The sequence below is a fragment of the Oreochromis aureus genome, linkage group 17 (assembly GCF_013358895.1).
Source record: "Oreochromis aureus strain Israel breed Guangdong linkage group 17, ZZ_aureus, whole genome shotgun sequence".
Lineage (NCBI taxonomy): Eukaryota > Metazoa > Chordata > Actinopteri > Cichliformes > Cichlidae > Oreochromis > Oreochromis aureus.
In genome coordinates this window covers 11,602,560-11,623,516 of record NC_052958.1, presented here as the reverse complement: position 1 = coordinate 11,623,516, position 20,957 = coordinate 11,602,560, and the positions used below count along the sequence as shown (strand labels likewise).

The 20,957-nt window shown below is 41.4% G+C and overlaps 1 protein-coding gene across 3 annotated transcripts in view; it reads left to right on the top strand.

Moving 5' to 3' along the window:
- The first annotated feature begins 5,327 nt into the window (after positions 1-5,327).
- Positions 5,328-20,957, top strand: part of plxna4 (plexin A4) — a 238,495-nt gene continuing 222,865 nt past the window's right edge. The window contains exon 1 of one of the 3 annotated variants that reach the window (XM_031726553.2): positions 5,328-5,409. Coding sequence is in view for 1 of the 3 variants with exons in the window: in XM_039601057.1 (XP_039456991.1) it covers positions 8,144-8,156 (13 nt within the window). In the remaining 2 variants the exon portion in view is untranslated. Of the gene's footprint in view, positions 5,410-7,222; positions 7,662-8,103; positions 8,157-20,957 lie in introns of those variants that run through there. The other 2 variants (XM_039601058.1, XM_039601057.1) reach the window with 2 other exon arrangements.

The following is a 20,957-nucleotide window of genomic DNA, read 5'->3' as shown; positions in this document are numbered from 1 at the left end:
TACAAACGTTTTAGCTAGCCGCTCTATCCATTCAGCTAAAACTGTTTATAGCTCATTCTGTTCCATGGTTCTTATAAAACTTGTATACAGTAGTTTTGCTCGTGAGTTTCTGTGTTTTGCAAGCTGTTTGTTACTTGTAAGGTTTCTGAATCGTAAATCTCAGACATCTGCATATGAATATGCAGAATCTGCGGGGAAGCAAAAAGATATTTGTACTGAAAACTTTATATTATCTGTTTGCATTCTGTTCTATAGACTGTGTAGTATTGACCGATCGAGAACAAATGTAGCCATAATGCAATCTCTAACTATTTATACATTTTTTTGTTGCTCAACCAAATAATTTAAATGCCCATCCAAAAATGACCACACAGGAACTTCCTTGACCATGCACCTCTTAACTATGTATTTTGCGCAATAAAAAATAAGACAGCTTAAATTCACCAAAACCTGGTTTTAAAGATTAGTCACTTCCTCTCACAGCCGCAGAACATACCTTCATGAAAATATGGATAATTAATTTTCCACCAATGACAATTTGAGTAACATTATTCAATCGGGTTTTCAATTAACCTCCTTTTGTGAGCATTTTTGTAAGTTAGGTATGTTGCAGAAAGAAAGAAATGGAGACGATACAAAAAAGGAAGGAAAAAAGATGTTAGATCTTGCGAGCAATGCAATAACCAAACAATCACATCTGTAATGGACAAATCAGCAAAATCTCAGATCATGTTCTTTTAATTTTTTATGTCAAAGGTCTCAGTTTTATACTCTTTGTAATACTTGTACAAGTTACAACTGGGTATAGTTGCGGTCGTAAAACTAGTATGGATATAAAGGCATACTAAAGAGTGATGTTAACAGAAAAACCGCGAGGTCCCCATGAGTCACACTTTATTTTATCACTGTTTTTTGTTGCTGTGGCACTTTGCATGCATATAATGTGTCCCTGGTTTCCATCCGCCTGACCATCTGCAGTGCACATCCCAGCGGAAGAGTTTAATTCTGGGGGGACAAAAAGAAGCACGGTCAGGGTGGCTTTGTCTGGATCTCCACGGACATGAGCTTGACTCTCCGGAGAAATCGCTGGCATAACATTGATTCACCTGGCCCTGGAGTGTGCACAGACTCACACACACACACACACACATATGCACACAGCTATATGGACAGACAGACAGGCAGCTGCTAGCTTGATGGGGAGGCTGAAGGTACATGGATGAATAAACACACACATACACGCACGAACGAGATGATGGAATAAAAACTGAAACAAACTAGCGCACACATTTACACCAAAAGCAGAAAGTCATCAATATGCAAACTAACTAATTATATGACTGAGTGACATATTCAACACACGCGTCCGTCCACACCCACGCACTGGCTCATGCACATGCACTCACACACACAGAAATGTCAGCTTCAATATAATTTACTATCCAGTAACTCCTGATACAGACAGAAAATTGAAAACCTATTTACAATCCAAATCAGCGGGGTATCAGTGTCATTCATTGCATCCATAAGACACATAAAACTTCATTAGGTCAGAGACGCACTAATAGATTTCCTACAAAATTGAGATATCATGGATGAGGCTGACACATCCACTGTTTCAGTGTGATTTAAACCAGGACGAAAAAAAGGGGCTTTGAGAAAGTGAAGGGAATGGGCAGACACTTTTATGAAGACGGACACAGTAAATCTGGCAATGCCACTGGCAGCTCATAAATAACATCATCTCTGGAATAGAAATGACTTGTAAATTGACCATAAAGCACATATATACTTACTTTAGAATATGTGTGATTTAGCAGGCTGACGTATTCAGGGATATGCTGTAGCAGAAGAGTGATGAATGTCTATTCTGTTGGTGATACAGTTCATATGGATGTGTGCGGATGTGTATGGTATTTTTAAAGGGGAAAGGGGGAAGACCCCTGGGAACAGTATACCACTAAGGGGTGATCCCTGTATCCCCACAGGCTTAAGATAAACCTAGTACAGCTGTGTTTAAAGGGGTTCACTGAGTTAATTCAAGGGACACTGGGACGCATTACTGGCCTTTGCTTAGACACACACATACACACAAACATTGTTTCCAGCAAGATGAGGAGAGCTGCTGAAATAACGCTGTGCCAGCTGGCAATGGGATCCACACAGACATGCACACACATGCGCACGCACCTCCCTCCAACCCACTTGACTGCATTAAAAAGGAGGCTTCATCAAAGCCATTCATGTTGCCTCTATAAGTCATCATCTCATTTGCAAGACAAATGGGGAATTCACATTGGTCAGTGCATTTTAATAAAGAGCCAAATACAGAGATAGGATCCTCTTTTTCTCCTTTGCCCTCACGGATGAAAGCTTTTAAACTGCAGTAACACATTTCATAAACTTTTGATATACCAATATTCAAATTCATGGTTTAATACTACCAAGCACTTACCTTTCCCATATGTCCATATATTCTAATTCAGTTTTTCCCATCGTTATGGGATCAAAAGCCCATAGTGCTGGTTTAGAAGATACCAGGATCTTAGATTTATCTTATACATGGATTAATCACTGCATCTAGGTTTACTGCACTGTTAGAACTAAAACCTGGTATACATTTAGTTGAAAAATATCAGAAGTAACTACACTCATTGGCCTCATTGTTAAGTACATCTGTTCCAATGCACATTAACACAAATTCTGAGTGTTTCAGAAACTGCTGACCTGCTGGGATTTTCCCATACAACCATATTTAGAGTTTGCAGAATGGTCTGAAAATACCCGGTGAGCAGCAGTTCTCTGACTGAAACGATCTTGTTGATGCCAAAGGTCAGAGAAGAATGGCTGGACTCTTTTGAGCTGATAGGAAGGCAACTGTCAAAATTCAGTCGATGATGATGATGGATTTCTTGTTACAGTCAAGTTATGCAGAAGAGCATCTATGAATGTACTAAACTTGAAGCAGTTTCGCTACATCAGCGGAAGACCACACCAGGTACTACTCCTGTCCACTAAGAACAGGAAACTAAGACTACAGTATAAAAAATGGAAAGATGTTGCCTGTTCTGATGAGTCTTGATTTCTACTGCAGCAATCAGATGGTAGAGTCAGAATTTCACTCTAAATTCATCTTCCTTTGAACATCTGTTCAGGTTGATGCTGGTGTAATAGTCCGTGGGATATTTTCTTGGCACACTTAGTGCACCTTAGACCCACCACACTCTACATGAATATTATACACCCCTTTATGTGACATCTTCTCATGAATGTTTCCAGCAGGATAAAACACCATGTCCCAAAGCTCAAACTTGTTTCTTGAACATGACATGACCTTCCTGTATGCAAATGCCCTCCACAGTCACCAGATCTCAGTCCAATAGAGCACCTTTGGGATGTGGTGGAACAGGGGACTCACATCTTGGATGTGCAGCTGACAAATCTGCAGCAACTGTGTCATGCGATTATGCCAATATGGACCAAAATCTCAGAGGAATGTTTCCAGCACCTTGTTGAATTCATGCCATGAAGAGTTAAGGCAGTTCTGGATCCAACCCAGTACTACAAGGGTGTAACTAATGAAGTGGCTGGTGAGTGTATATGAACCAGTGTTTAATCTCATTTTTTTAAGCTGAAAAGCAAATATACTGTTTGGAAAAAATAAAAACTTAGGAAATGGTTAACTTAAATTTCTGGGAAAGACCATTAATTATCCTTCATAGCTCCAAAGCAACTACTCACGATCTTTGAAGTTGTTGTCCTTTTATCAGCAACTACTGTACTAAGCTTGCTTATACAACCTTGAATTTCTAACTGGCTTTAAATGAAGAGCAAAAACGATAAAGCAACATTGCTCAAAGCAAACAAATATTGTTTGGACAATAATCTCAAGGCAACCAATAAATGTAAACTTATTTTGTTATTTAGCTCTGAGCTAGCTAAAGTCTCATAAGCAAATGCACAAGAATTGCCAGCACCAGTTTGCTTTCAGGGAAAACTGTAGATATTACAATATTTTACTTTACGCATGTCTGTCATTTATTGAAAAACCCCCTGTATATTTAAGCTGTCAAGACAAATATGTCCTTGGGTTTAATCAATATGTATATGGACATGCAGAACACAGAAATGATTGCACTCCTATGATAAAAAAATAATAATTACAACCCTATTATCATTTGATCCCAGCATGTTTGATCTGAACACAGACCATTGCCCTTTACATTAATTTCAGAAGGTCACACGATCCTGACCCTTTCACAGAATGACTATTGTCACTGTAGATTGCAGCACTATTGATTTGCTGTGCTTTGAAAGTTATCTCATTATTGAGCTCCACAGACTGTTGATTTAGCCTTGCTCGTACTGAATAATTAAATGTGGCCAATAGGTATGTCAGTATCTATGCTTTTCATCCTCTAAATGACCTCAAAATCTGACATGAAGACCGAAGTATTACAAATGAACACATTTTCAAATCCGCTGCTTTTCAAAGAGATTTTTTTGTAAACCATCACCACCCAGCAAAACAAAGACATGGTTGGTTTTATTGCTTAAAATGATTTACAAGGGGTAACTTTTCCTCTGAGGTATTGCTGAATTCTTGAATCTAAAATCACAGTTTTTTTTAAATAAACCATTTTTTTTCCTCTTTTTGTATTGATTTTTAACTTTTCAAGAAATTTTAACCTGTTACAGCAAATTTAGGACGTACAAAGCACAAAACTATGGTGCATCTGGCCACAGATTCTGATAAGTGTATTCAAACTCTTGGAAAAAGTCAAAAAGACTTTGAAACGAATGGATGTCAGGGTTAATTGCATTGAATGTGTTAAACCTTGTATTCCCATCTGGTTCAACACTGAAGCCTTTAATCTTCTGCCTGTTATTTGGTTCGGTTATTGCTCCATACAAGATTGCATACAATTTTCTACTCATCCACTTACCTGCACCACCGAATTTACCGACTACACCTGTCATTGGCAGTTTAAAACTATTAATTGGCTCAGCTGTGTGTGTCTACCTTGTTTGCCATAAAGGTTGGGGCAGTGTTTCTGTCAATACACAAATCCAACTGATTATTGTGAGAGCATTTAAAATCAGATAAACCGGTTTTAACTTTCAAAGCTTTACTCTGGCATTATGCTTTCAGTTTCCTCATGAAGGATGTGGCTCTCCTAGTCGAAAATCACCAGTGAATACGGGCTGTCTGTTAATGGGAAAGAGCGCCCCACCAACACAAGCTACAGGAGGGGTGGCACACCGGGCCCAGGTGTTGCCAGTTTTGCTGATTGCCATCAGTCACCCCTCCCCCACCAGCAGCACCAGCAGGAGAAGCAGCTACACACAGAGCAAAGAATGTCCCAATATGCACATTTTTCTTTTCCCCGCAGTAAGGCAGAAGTTTGGGTGAGAGTAAAGATCAAGACTATATGAAGCAGTTATTACTAATCCTGCATGACTGTTTAAATTGCTCTATCTGCTCAGCCTAACATGTTTAGTGTTGTAATACTGCCACCGTAATGCTGTAATTCTGCGTTGACTCTCTACAGTAGATGTGCCGTGCTTCTGTTTCCGCTTGCTTAATTTACAGGCAGGAATAAATGACGTTCTTAGGTAGTAGATCATTATAATGTAGTTTTCTGGGATGTTTGTGTTACATTCGTGCCACGTTAATGTTCTGGTACAACTTTTTTTTTTAAAGATTAAAAACGCTGCCGCAAACAACAGTCACAAATGGCCACAGACCGTTGCAGAGTCGCTGAAGCACTTACAGCCTTCATTTGTGTTTGTCACCGTCAGTGGCTGTGGCTGTAAAGTTTCTTTGGCCTGTAGGTGGGGCTCTGATGCAGTGTTTCAAAGCAAGGGACCTCTCTTGGAAGCGAGAGCACGGAGGCAGGGAGGGAGATGAGGCAAAGGGGGAGAGGATGCTGCAGCAGGCGCCAAACCGCTCTATAAGACCTCTAAACGCACACCACAGGATTAGACATTAAACAAGGATGCATGCCATGGAAACGAATCTTTACTCTTCACAAGTTCTTTGAATAGCTAGCGCTCGTCTTCATTATGATTTTTGCCAGATCAAATCAAATTCTAATATTTAAGACCACCGGGGAACATTTTAAAAGTTATCTTTGAACTGGAAATATTAATTGAAAGAAGCCTGAGCAGGTCCCCAGTGTGCAAAATTCAGTCGATGATGATGATGATGGATTTCTTGTGAATTGTCTCTATATGAACATAAGGAAGCTATTTTATGGAAAAATGCATTATTCCAGCACCCACGCTGCTTATTTCTTTAAAGACCTGATTACATAATTAGGCTTTTCGAATATTAATGGCTTAAAACGTATTGGGGGGGGCTCCTGAGGCACGTTTAAAGATCATCAATGAACAGAAAAATGCAGATTCTAATCCCCCACATCTATGCAGGATTCGTAATTATGTTGCTGTGTTGCCTAATCTTTATCTTTAAATGATCCTGCGATTAGGTATTCAAATCCGATGATCTGATCATTTCACCCCGGTATTGTAGCGTATTTGTGTTAAATTCCCCTTTGGCATTGCCAAATCCCATTCTCAACGGGATGAATGCATTACATAAACCGTCTGCTGGCTGCGGGACCCATACCTAACTGTATAAACCTCTATTTTAACAAGGCACGGGCTCCATTTAATCCCACATCCTACCAGATTTATTTTATTTTATTCTCTTAGGTGGAAAATATACCTTTCGAATTGCTTATCTCTTAAGATAGGAAATGTACTTTTTTCTTCTTGTTTAGAGATGCTGACGCGTACAAAGCAACTACACAGGACCCCATATGGGGAGTTGTCTCACTTCCTATAGTCTCATATTGATGATCGCGATAACGTGTGCTTTTATTTGTAGGCTTTACGCACTCGGTGTTATTAATGTAGACCTAGTTGCCAAGGTCTTAAAATGTAAAGAAAACAGTCCGCACTTCGCCTCCAATCTGAGAGGTTACTGCAGGCAAGTCATGAACCTTGGTGAAAACAGTCGTCTTTTACAGCGGGCGAAGCTCCGTGCACTAAGTCCCTCCCGGCTTGGAGATTCGCTGTGAAGCTGCAAACTCCGAAGCAGCAGCCTACTTCTCTCTCTCTCTGTCTCTCTCTCTCTCTCTCTTTCCCTCCCGCTCTCTCTCTCTCTCGCACTCCGCTGCAGCACCCTTAGCACCTCAGTTGAGCAGGAGCACCGCACTGAGTCACATCTATACACACACGTTCTCTGCACGCATTTACACGCACACATACGCGCACACAAGCACAGCCTCCTGCGGTATCCCATACGGCGCAGCGGCTTTTCCAACGGCATACCAAGTGCGTCCTCGCCGGGAGATGGGAGGTGCGGCTCCCGGGTTTCAGAACACTCTGAGAGGCTTAGTAGAGTCCTGCTGATCGGGGATGCTGCTGGAAGTCTGCTGCTGTTTCTTTCTCCCGTGCAGGAATCGCTTCTAACTACACCTTTACCAGGGATTTAAAGTGGACAAGCCGTCTGATCAGGATATAACATTACTCTAAGCATTTCAATTTTTTTGTGAGGGGAAGGGGGGAAGAGTAGAAGGAGTTGGGATTGCTCTGGACGTGCCTCTTATCCGCAGTGTCGATGCGGCTGTGAATGATATCTGCATAGATTACAGGTAAGGAACGAGGCTTGTCACTGCGTTAGTTCCCACAACCGGGACTTATATTTGCAGTCTGTGGTGGGCATCATAGCCGGGTTTGGGGTTTGAGGTTCCCCACTGCACCAGCCAGGTGACGAGAGGCGTGTTGCACCTGTTCTAGCTGCGCCATGCCCGCTCTGCGCACTCCGATGATCGGCCGGATTTTGTTTTTAAAATCCATTTGGATCGTCTCATTATAGCCCCGAGGAAGAATTGTAGGACAACCCCCCAACAAATTCTGCAATTTGTTTTAACTTGGGACCTCAAGTTGACCGAGTTTCCTCCGTTTTCATTGGCTATTCGTACCCTTCATCCCATGTGAGCCACGGAGAGGTGCGTGCCCAAATTGTGCTCGTTGCTCTTAGTTCCCACGACTCGGTAACTATGACGGTTCAAAACTGTATTATTTGTCGGGGATTCCGCGTCGATTTTACGCAGTGTCTTCGGAGGATGAAGCAATGCGTAGGACTGGTATGTAGTGGCGTTCAGACTCCTGGACCAAAATTAAGATATCGGAGGTGGCTGAGCTTTACGAAATGCAAAGATGGAAATGGAAAACTACCCGATGTTTTATTAAATATGGTATTTATTCATTTCTGTGGCCTTAACAAAAAGTTAACATCTTTCTCAAAAATTTCCGTCATAGTTCTTTCAAAAAGTTATTTAAACCGTGCAGTATTGGAATATTTCCTATTATTTTAGGTTTCCACGCAGGGCTGAGTGCATGCAGCCTGACACTGTTCAAGCACGCTGCTAAAGAACTTTTCTAAACAGTGTCACTGTGGCACAATACAGCATGTGCATATCACAATGTTTAGTTATTTTGTTCGTTTAATTGCGCTTTGCTGGCGTTTTTTTTTCTTTTTTCTTAAGACTATCTACGGTTTGTCAGCTATCTCAGCCTGCAGGAAAGCCCACGTTAATGTGCCTCAAACTGAACACTGGGACATTTCTCCCCGTGCGGATCCACGGTCGTAGGGTCGGTCAAGGAAGCCTGAAGGCTTTTGAACTTGACCGATGTGGATAGACCACTGCGGGATGTACTTCACTTTCAGTTGAGACGAAAAACCTGACTATACGGCATTTGGTCTCTCTGGTAGCAGGCTACTCAGTTTAATGTAACTTTATCTTAAGGCTTGGATTTTATGTTAGCACTTTCATTTTCATGTCGGAGCACACTACGGGTATGATTTAGGGCTAAACTTAAAAAAAGGATTAAGGGATCATTTCAATTGCTTTGATGTCGTAACAAAAGAAGACACGAAAGGCGCATTTATGACACTGTTGCCTTTGCCACAGGCACTTCTATTCGCTTAAATGATATTCAAGCCTTTTTATGTTGAGTAGCTTATAAACCCAGCTGTGGCTGTCTGGAGTGCTGATTGACCTGCCGAGAGAAGATTCAAACAATAATCCACAAGGATAGATTTTTCTCATGCTTCCACTTTTCCTAAGTCACATGCAACAAAGTGAGTGATAGAGTGATGAGCAATTTTTCTGTCATCACTTAAAGATATTCAGCGTCTTGAAATAATGCATGTAATTCTGATAAGAGCAGCTTGTGGCACTTTGCTGTCAGCACATTGGACTTAGTCTAGATTTTGGTTGTACACAGGGTAAATCATCCCCGTTGGCTCAGCCTTGTTGTGGGTCACTTGAAGCGATTTCTAGAGATTTAAGCAAACTCTGCCCTGTGGTATGATGCAGCTCTTCAGTCTCCTCCATCCATCTCCTTCTCCACTGCTTTCTCCTTCCTCCCACCCTCCATTGCACCTCATGCATGGAAAGCAGCTTCTGCAGCCAACCAAAAATGCAGATTCGTAGTACAGCATCCACAGTGAGCACTCTGAGCTCCTCTACTGGTTTCCCCCTCCCTCTATCCACCTGCTCTCTCCACACTCAAAGCATCAATTCAATGTTGCCCTTCAGGTCCCTACTTGATATTATCCTAATGTAAAGGAGTGCGCCAGCGTTTTTACACAAATATCTCGCAAAATTGTACTTCTAGTTGTGTTTTTGATGAGCTCACCAAAAGTCTCATGCTTGTTCAGTGCAAGAGCATGGCTGAAGGGACGAGGCTATGTGCTTTACAATCCATGAGGGGCAGTGTGGCTCATAGGATTAAGTGGATTGATTGAGCCCCAGTACATGGCTGATGCTGGCATTAATTTTGATTTTGTCTCAGTTCCTACAGTGAATCATGTGTTATTGCAAGTTGAATAAGTGACTGTGAAATAGTGAAATAGTTGTTATACACAATGTTTCATGACATTTGCTTAGATGTGCTGTAGGTTTGGAAGGTAAAGAAGTGACTGAATTTCGTACATTTTGCAAAGAGGGCAACATTGGCATCAGAGTTCACCCGGTTCTTTAACTACTAATTAAAGCAAATGAATACAAAAATATGTCTCTTTACTGATTAGTCGTCCACTAACTGGTGTTTTAACTATCTGTGGTGGTGAGGTAGTAAACAGCAACATGCATACAGGAAAAATGCATTCAGCTTTTTCTTCTGCACTTTGTGATTTAGGCTGGTAGACAGCCTTCTGTGTTTTGTTTCCCCAAAACATGCATTCAGAATATGCACATCTATCTTGTTTCTGAATGTTCCCGTTTTTTACTCAAATTGTCTGTGTGCTCAGCTGCTGTCAAGGTCTTAAGGCAAAAAAATATTTGATCCCTGAGCAATTTGAGAGTCATCTGTGTTCAGCCTCCTTGCCCTTCAGCCAAATTCCAGCTCAGTCCTAAATTCTTAGCTCTCAGAGCACTCATTCTCATTCCTTCCCTTCCCGTCTGTTTCCCTCTCTCTCTACGTGCTGTCCATCAAGGCCTGCCTATAGGAATTGAAGCAGCACCCTTTATCTGCCTGTAAGCACCTCATATTGACATACAACCCCCTGTCTGTCGGCCAGTGTTACGGCTAGAGGGCCGGGGTTTGGACCCGGAGAGCACGGCCTTGTCAATATTATGGCTTGCTAATGGATAAACTCTCACTCCAACCTTGGCAGTAAAAGACGCTCATTGCATTTTGGTAGTGGTCCGCTTGCGAGAATAAGCTCCATAGAAAATCTTTGCAATGTGTCCGTGTCAGGGGGGGAAATTGTGAATGAATATGAGTGGGAACTCTTAGTAAGATTTGCTGTAGCGATATAAATGCCTGGTAGCAGTGTAGGCAAGACCCAGCGGAAGTGTGCTTGTGTGTCTCTGTGTGGGTGTGAATGATGCATCTGTGACTGGCTGGCGAGGTCCTATATGAATACTCGGGTCACAGAGACGTATCGTCATGTCAGACTGAATGATGTGTCTGTGGATTGGACCTGAATGGAGCTCTCTGTTTGTTCTTGTTCTTTTTCTGTTGCTCTCTTTCTCACTCCATGTCTCTCTCTCTCTCTTTCCGTCGCACTCACTCACTCATACACACTTACAACCCTGTGGGCTGCGACAGGACTACCAGACACAGGCTTGTGTCCAATTAGACTCCCTCCTCTCTCATGCCACCAAACACCACCGAGGAGATTGCAAATTGTATTTCCGTGTCACCAACTGTTCTCCCCACTATAATCTGTCTCCCATATTTTAGGACAGTCGGAGACATGTTTCTTTAACAAGAGCGGCAGGGATAGTATAAAATTGGAAGAAATATTTTCGGTGTCTATTAATCCCTTCTTACTTGATCAAAGTTGGATTCTCTTGGCTTATTGGAGCGTGATAACCTTTTTCTTTGTTCAGGATGAGCGCAATACATGGTGTTACACTTTGAATTATCATTCCATTGATGCATAAAACCCATCTTTGTTATCTTGTCTGTATGGACATGACCTTGGAGTAAGCTTAAAATCTGGTATGCAATGTGTGATTGGGTTTTAGTTGACACTTAAAAAGATGCCATCTCTGACTGACGGCCTGATGGCTTTAATCTAAATTCCAATTTAGAGGGGGTGCGTAGATTCTATGCTACATTAAGGGAATAATTGCTTACAAGTATGTAATTAACCCCTTTTTTTTTTAATGCACCAAAGAGGTGCATATTGATGTTTGCACAGCAATGACAGCAGAGATATCAAGTGAGGATCTCCAAACAATAGGTGCTGTGAATTCTGTGGGGAGAAATCAATACATGTCACCGCGTCCAGTTTAATGAGAACCTTTGTTCTCCTCTGAATAGTTTAGCCGTCATATGCGGAAGAAGAACATATGAGTGCATGTGTGTATGTAGACACATACCGTAGTCAGCATCTTGGCCACAGAGTCCTATTAAGGCGTCGCATGCTTTTATAATGGACCCCAATCCATGTACACGCTACTGTATCACAGTCGCACCACTTTTTATATTCTCCTTCCAGGCTTCTATCATGCTTTCTTTCATCTTATTACTCAATTCTTCCCTCTCTCCTATGGTTTCTGCCTCTAGCACTCTCCTCCCATATCTTTCTGCCACACTCTAAGCTCCCAAGCACATAACTTTATCTTTGTGTATTTGTGTGTAGGGATGGGCAGAAAAAAAATCCAGACTGTTGTGTCATTGGAATGACCTATGAAGAAGGATATAAACCGAGAAGGAGACATGGGATGTTGTTTTAGATGAGAATCGGGGAGATGTGGAAAGTCACCGACGTATCAGTGGGTTTGCCAGACTGCTCCTTTTGATAAGACCATATTAAGCGTTTCTCCCAGGTCTCTATGATTCATATGGAGCCGTGAGTCTGATGTATAAACAGCTCTCTTTGATGCAGCAGCAGATGACACGCTGTGGCATATTGGCTCTTATGCCTGTGTGTGCCAAGCCGAGCATGACAAGCAGTAAATTAGTTTTGTTTCAGATGCATGAAATGATGAGAAAATTGCAGACGGTCTTAGGGCATTTTTTTTCTTTAGCTATCTCTCATTTACTCCTTCACTGACGCCTTAAGTCCACGCAAGGATTAGGCACCTAATGGTGTTTTAATCATGCCTGTTGGAAGAATGGGCGTGCAAGCATGTACGCATGTTCTATTAATCGATTTTTGACAAAACCTTCTCAATATTTTTCATGCAACCCAGTCAACATATGAAATTTGGTCTCATTATTCAGTTCTTTGAATAACAAGTTTTGTTTTAAGTGAGCATGCAATAAGAAACTATGCTTTTATAGTATGTTTTTTTTATAAGCCAGATTTCAAGTATATTGTTTGAGTTCGTTGGATCATCCTCTCGAGCAACAGCAGGGCTGTCAGTTTGTTGTAGCAAAGGTTATTGGTAGCATGTTTGTGCTTGACACTCTTGTCCCTACTCCGCTTTGACTTTATTGCTATCATAGCTCTGGATTGACCTCAATAAGTGCTGTTCTTTAGAAAAGTTAACATTTCAGCTTGAAAAGAGAATCCCTGCTTACTGTGCTAGGTACTAAAAGAGGTCAGCGGTTTCTTTTGGGATGTGAGCAGTTAAAGTGTTAGCTTTTTTTTAGTAATGAGAAGTAGACAAATATTTCTTCCAGCTTTTTGGTAAATGCATGTTTGGTAAATCTTGGAGTACATAACTTATGGAACAGAGTTATGTAAATAAACTAGACAAAACATGCAATTGTAATCAGTTACATTTCTTAGAATGGAATTTTATAAAAATGGTAGCGATTAGAAATTCACTTCTGAATATGCTGTTTTCCACAAAGGCGTATCTTTTGACTAAATAGTCGCTCTGCTACTTTTTCGCAGTAGTGCCTTCCTTTGGAATATTTCCGGACAACATGGGTCAACAAGCTTTTGAGGAAAATTTAAGTGCAACACAATCCAGGGTACAATTTCATAAAGGCAAATCCACATCTAGACGGGCAGCACTCATTTGCCAGTATGCGATCAAATTTTGAGCATTGTCCTTGATTGGTTCTCTTGTTTGAATTCGCACCGCCTCTTGTGTGCCTGTCAAATCAGTCTGTATTGCTCTAAGCTACTTGAGTCTGCCAAGCCTGCGAGCAGCCTACCGCGCCAAGGCGAGTGGCAATGTCTTTGGACCAGAATGCCTTTCAGTGCTGGAAATTCAGCAATATTTTTCTTTCTGGTATCCAAAAAAGACTCTGCGGCAATGAAGTGCTGCAGTAAAGTACACAGAAAGCAGTATTACTATACATTTGTTGAGATGACCGGAGTATTTAAAGTTAATATGTCTCGCCATTCTTGTCACCCCCACACACTCTCTGTTCCGCTCTTTCTTGTACCCTCTCTCTCTCACTTCCTGTCTGCTGTGAGTGTCGGCGGTGTCAGGGGGCATCAGTATTCAGCGTCACCACAGTAATTGTGAAACAGCGGGTTCAGAAAGGACCCCTGCTGTTCTATAGCCAGAAGGCTGAAGGGAGGATCTACTTTACTGTAATACCCTCCCCTGCATCACCCACCTTATTCTGTCTCCCCCTCCCCCCAGGATATATCATAGACTAGCAGCATAATGTTGGGGATATTAAGGAGAGACTTAACAAGGCTTACATTGGGTTTTGTGTTATTCTTCTCTCTGTGTGCTACTCCCTTTTGAGTTTGGGATTTTGCCTTCCTTGAGTATATTTTATTTTCTTCTGCTGATGGGATTTGGAATGGCTCGTGTCTGTGCAAATGCAGTGATTGACTCTTAGCCAAGGCCCAACTCTCGCCAACCGCTGTGATGAACAATTTGTTGCTCTCCTGGAATAAAACCCTTTTCCTTTGTCATTCCTTTAAGTCTCTGACTTTCGGCGTGATCGTATTGATCGCTTTGATTAAACTTTTCCGAAAAGTGACGATTGCATCAGAATGTGAAACTTAGCTGAGGTGAGGTGCATGTCCTATTTATCTGATAATTATCTGTTTGGTTTACTTTCCTCGTTGTCACGCTTTCCCTGTGATATTGGTGGGACTGATGATCATTAACTGATTTAATGAAATCTTTCTGCATGCTGGAGCTCAGTGAAAGGAGGTCCTGTTAAATCTTTCCCCTATAGTTACTCACACCGTTCTTACCTGCTACCCACACAACTGTTCCTATGGCAACATGATTTGTCAACTGAGAACCCCTTCACAGCAATTGTAATTACTCGTGTGCTTACCTTGAAAAATGGTAAGCGGCATTAAAGAGACACGGATTGTTGATTCTCTGGGCTTCTTACCTTTCATATGACACCAAAAGGAGATGGAACATCATCTCTTAATATATTAATCGGAAGTGGAGGGAAGATCATTGATGCTTGTTGATATTCTAACCAGTGATGACTGTGTCACTGTAGATATTGATTGGTTTGGCTGAGTCTTGTTAGTGGCTGCTGGAGTGTTTGTAGTCTGGCACTTGTCATACCCTTAGGTATTTTTTTTTCCATCCTTCTATCTTGAGCAGAATGGACCAAAGGGCTGCAGCTATCTTTTATTGATTAGTTAGAAAAATGATTGACACACTGGAAACAACTTTTGGTAAGCTTCAAGGTAGTGCTAAGAGAGTAGGGAAAATAGGGCTCAGCTGGAAACAAACTGCTGACTGAGATGGTGGATATTGCCGGGTATACCTTTGTCATCAGGGAATACCTTTAACAAAAAGCAATGTACATGGTGTGCAACAATGTTTAGGTCAGTGGTACATGTCAAACTCCACATGATGGTCAAGGCCCAAGGTTTCTCAGCTAAACCTTGCCCAGGGCATGATACGATCTCTGCTGGCTTTCCTTTCTTTTCATATTGCATCCTGCTGCTGTTTTTTTCCAAGGAAATGATACACCCACCTGTGGCTTTCCACATGACATAAAAAATGTGTTTTGATCCATGGTTCAGTTCTTTTGCTTACATGGCCAGTGTAGAATTTGTAGGCGGTGAACAGGAGTCACTATGTGCATGATGACGAGGACAAGCCTCCTATCCATACATGCGTAAATGAGCTATATTTAAATTTTAACCAGTTGTTTTTGGTTCAGCTATTTTTGCTAGGTACTAACCACTGCAGAAAACAAAACCTGCTGTTTTAGAGATGCGGTGACTGAGGCAGCAAATCATCACACTTTGCCCCTCAGAGTTGCTCAGATCCTCATACTTACCTATTTTTCCTTTTTCTAACACATTGACTTCAAGAGTTGACTGTTCACTTGCTGCCTAATATATCCCACAGTTTGGCAGGTGCCACTGTAACAAGATAATCAATGTTCTTCACTTCACCTGTCTGGTTTTAATTCTGTGGCTGATTTGGAGCATATAGAGCCTTTCAGTACTGAGCACACATCTCCTTTTTGCCACCTCCCACACAGAGCACTGGGAGTTCCTGTAGACATAATGCTCCAAATCCCCAGTTGACAGACTAGCAGAGGAAAGGTTAGCCACTTTGTTGTATTGCATCAAGCTATTCTCCCTCTCACTTTTTCCCTCTGTTGGCTCAAAAAAAGGCTGTCCCCTCTCTCTGCGAGTCCGCAAACGTAACTGTGGAGAAAGCACAAGGTTTTCATCTCTCCCTCCCCCTTCTTTTTTTGTCCATCCGTTATGCATTGTCATGGCAGTCCTTCCAGCTGAGCTTTGATTGGGTTGTTCTGGGCCCACCGGCAAATCTGGCAACCAGATAGTTATGTGGTGTGTCTCTGTCCATGTGTAAGTCGGCGTGTGTAAGAGGGTTTTCTTCATGTCTCTGGGAAAAAGCAATGAGATGAGGTAAAGCTTTCAGAAAATCAAAGTATAAAAATGGCCATGACAAGCAGGGAAAAGACGAAAGCAAGGGAGGATGAGAGGGAGGAAGAGAGAGGGGTAACACGCTGGATAATAATTTGCATCCTCTCACTTGCCACTGTGAACGATGGCTGCCTAGAAAGCTTGTCTGATGTGTTTATGCCGTAGGCTTTGAAAGATGGAGTTAAAGGGAGAAGGAAAGTTTAAGAGGAACCATGCAGTGGGAAGGGAGTGGTTGTGGAAAGGCATGTAATGAAGTGTAAACCTGCCTAAACTCAGTTTACCCACATCTTAGTTGTTGTGATGGCGCTCACACATATCTCAGCTGAAGAATTTTTTTTAATGTAAATTCATAGCAATGTACACACCACCTGGCTGAACACCACTGTCTGTCAGTTCTGATGCACACTTTGCACTCTTGTGCCAAGAGTAGTTAACCACTGAGCTGGAGCAGCTCTACTGGGCAAACTGTGGCTGCTTTTTCTGCATTTTATCTGTAAAAAGTTTTCATATCACCGAATATTGGACAACATATATGCTGATACTGATATCAGCAGACGAATAAGTTATACTAGGGACCAGCAGCTCTTTGCAGACATATTCTAAGTTATGTCAGCTGGTGGATTTGTAAATAGTCCTGCATCTGTGTTTAAGAGCTGTGCTTCCTTCAGCGTCTATTTTGGCAGCCAATAAGCCCGGCCCTTGAAAGTGAGTATTCCTGCTTTGTGAAACCTGATCCCAGTGGATGGTTAAAAGTTGACAACACAAGTCCTGTGTAACAAAACTATTGATGTGGGGCCACCTTTTTAAAACTTCTTGGCAGCAATGATTCTCTTTGTGTGTGGAGTCCTGGGTCACTACACAATCTAATCCAACAAATAATGACACAAGACGTAGAAGAAAGCTGTTATCTTTCTAAGTTTTGATCATTTTTCGCTAAACAAGTTTTAAGACATGTTAAGTCATGTTACTGTAAGTGGGAAGATGATACTGCAAAATGCCCTAGGGATCCTGCAGCAGGAGGGATTTTGTGTATGCTGCACATTCTTCATATTCGCACACACCTTTGCACGTTTAACTGTTTATATGCCTCAGTCATGTTGAAACATTAGATTTTGGTTGATATTCTATTTTGTAATGGTGCAAAAGCAAATTTGAAATCACCCATAGTTATGTCTATTTTGCATACTCTTTGAAATACTTTGGAATATTACTTTAAAATGTCCGAATTAACCCTTTTAATGAGCATTGCATCTAGTTTTCAGATCATTCTTAGTGTCTAGGGTATTAGCGCCACCGTCCTTCTAGTTTACACTCTTTAAATTATCCTTATTTGAGCTCTCATAGTTCAACGAGCTACAGCATAGCAGGAGAAATTTATTAGCTAGGTGCTTATATAAGCTGTGTGCTAGTGTTTGCATTACCCTCAACAACAACCGCTTATCTACACAGGGTGCATAAACTCTTTTGCGAGAATGACTCCCATGATGCATCATTGGACTCATTAATTAGATATTAACATTGTCAACATGTTAATAACAAGCCCAAAGGAGACCCTGCACTGTCATTATTGACAATTACTTGCAATTACTGACAATTACTGGCAATTACTACCAATTAAACCATGCAATTCTCAGTCTTAGTAGTGTAAAAACTGCATGCTTTCTTCATAAAACAGTCAAAGAATGACATAAAATCACAGATGTGCACGTGTGATGCATGTGCCCACAGCGGTTACATGTTTTGAAATAATCTGAATTAAGAGTGAACATGTGTAGTTTGCAGAGCGGCTTAAATATCACGTTATTTAATCACCACAATTCCTTATCATAATGATTTTCTCATTTTCTCTTTGACATTTTAGGGAAGTGACACATCCACTTCTATACTTCTGCTCATTTATCAACCGTTTCTTCTTCTACCTCTCGGTCTGTGGTAGTACTAGTTGTATAGCACCATTGGCTGAATGTGTTTAAAAATGGAATATCTCAGCAGCTAGAAGGGCACTTCTGACACTTGCTGTCAAACTGCTAATATTTCAGTTTTCCCAGACCATTATGGTTTGGCCGCAAGTCTCTGCAGATGTAGACATTCTGTCTTCACTAGCATGCCCAGTATTCTCCATCCATTCCACAAGGTCTATACTTAGGTAATTTATGGTGGATAGACATGTGAACAGGCTGACAAAGTATGACGTGTGCTGTTTCTAGAAGAAGAGTGGGGACAGGGCTATATTTTTCTTTCTAACTGAAGCAACTGTGAAGTCAAGAGTGAGACAGAATCAGAGGTATGTGACAGATGACAAGTTCCTTTGTATGACAGTACATCAGTGTTTCTATCAGACTTTAGAGCTGTTAATAGATACATCTATTTGCTGTGATGCACAAAAAACCATTAAAATGGAATGTAGTATTTAGTTTTCCACTGAGGCAGTCAAAGTGTCTTCCCGACATGCACCGTTTTCCACTAATCTGATGGGATCTAAATCAAGTCGCAGCAGCAGTCTTAGTAGGATATGCAAGCACAGGATTAAAGTCCTCCTGAAGAAGCCCAGGCATCAGCAGACATTCAAGGACCAACGCAGGCTTTTGGCTGGCATGAGGAGAGACTTTGATGAAAATGAGGCTGTCCTCGTCCAGCAGCAGAGGGAATACGAGGACAGGGTTCACAGAGAGGAAAGGGAGCTAGTGAGGCAGAAAAGGTGACGCCGACTCAGATGCAGGAGACTCAACAACACAATCTCTTCACAGAAGTTTTTAGCCAAATGTCTTTGTTTGTTTACCGCAGCAATTCCATACACTGATTTGAGTCACCTTGACTCTTCTCTAACATAAAAGTGACCGTATTCTGAATAACAGACTGCCATGTTAGCTGAAGCTAGCAATGTTGCATAGCTTGTGATTCTAGGGCTTTAATACGCTGATTCAACTCAGTGATCATTTGTAAGGCGGTAGCTTGTGCCGCTCTCATATTGTGGGTGTTCTAATTATTTATTGAAGACCACCAAGTATAAATTAAAAATAATGTTTATTGGTTAACTTGAGCATCATTTCAGAATGATACTCTATGTAATCGTTTAATCATAATAACAGTGATTTTTCTCTTGGCTTAGTAGATCAGCAGGGGCTGGATACATTTTTTGGGAGATAAAGCGAGAGAAACAAAGAGAATAACAAGTTCAATATAGGCCAGTCAGCTGACCTTGTTCCAGCTGTGCGTAGTAAACCAGAAGCTGAGATCTTTAAGACTTTTCTTCCATGGATTATGAGGGAGAGCCGTAATCCATGAGCTTTAAGCAAACCAAATCATCCACGGAAGTGATGAGGCTCACAGATGTGCATGGTGCTACAGCGATGTGTGTGAGGCAGAGAGACAGCCCCTATTGTGGGTTACAATAGGATGGATTAATAATTTTGTTTTGTCCAGTAGTTCATTCCTTGTCCTTTACACCGAGCTCAACAGAGCACACATGCACCTTATACGCAAGCACACCTGAAAGACCAGTTTTTGAAGAAATAGTGCTGCAGAAACAGATTGAGAGATCAGAGAAGAAAAGAAATCTGCAGTTTTTTCCCCCATTTTAGTGTAATCACCACAAAGCCTTCTAAATTATCAAGCTTTCATGTCTAAGAAGTTAATCTCAGAGGTCAAGTCTGTTTTAGCTCCGGAACAGAGAGACAGGAAGACAAGGAAAGCAGAGGCTGCATGCGGGTCACACGGGATTTAGAGGGAGAACGAGACAGAGGTATGAATGTAAAGAATGAAAGAAACTGTCATGAGTAAACATCTGAACTGGGCCAGGTCTGATCCTGTACGGCGACTCAGCTAGGAAACCCGATTTAGTCAACTGGCGATTTAAGAAGTTATTTTGTCATGGAGTAATAGTCTCTTCATTTTTTTTCTTCTCTGGTGCCACAAGAGCTGTAAGCACCTGAAAATAAACACTGTCCTGATGGATGCCAGCAGTGTCTTGGTGTCTGAGTGCATGATTAAAGCATATGGGATGTCAGTGATAGCGGCCCCTATTTGATGTGAATTATAGAACTTGACTTACATATGGAAATGAGCAGATACTTTCATTTTAAGTCTGACTGACTCTACTGCCCTTAAAGTACTATAGGGTAGTATCTGGGGTGTAGCTGTGTGCACTAGTGCTGTTGTGACTATTTTACACTTCTGTGATTTGCTTTGTTCTACCAGCAGTGTTAGATTTCTATCCTTGTTAATGTGTTTAAATATTATGGTGACAATTTACACGTGCTTTCCCTCAGGGCATCAGTAGTCTCTCTATAGATCAGTCTCTTCTTAAGGTCTGATCTATTGTGAGTGAGTACTCAAAATGTGCCTGCATGTTGCATGATCAGGCTTTTTCACAGCAAGCATTTTGGCATGTAATAACAGGAAAGTAAAGGTATAATTAATTATTTAATTGGCGTGTCCTATTTTCATGACCCCGGTACTGTTCAGGCTCTTGTGGTCTTTGTTACTGGAATATCTTGCCAGGAAGAAACAGTGTTTGAAACCAGACTGAAGCTGTGCTGCTTTCATATGCATTTGACTACTACCAAAGTGTCAGATTGATGTGCTTGGCTTACTACATGTAACATGCATGTTTTGTATATATGCATCCTCTAAA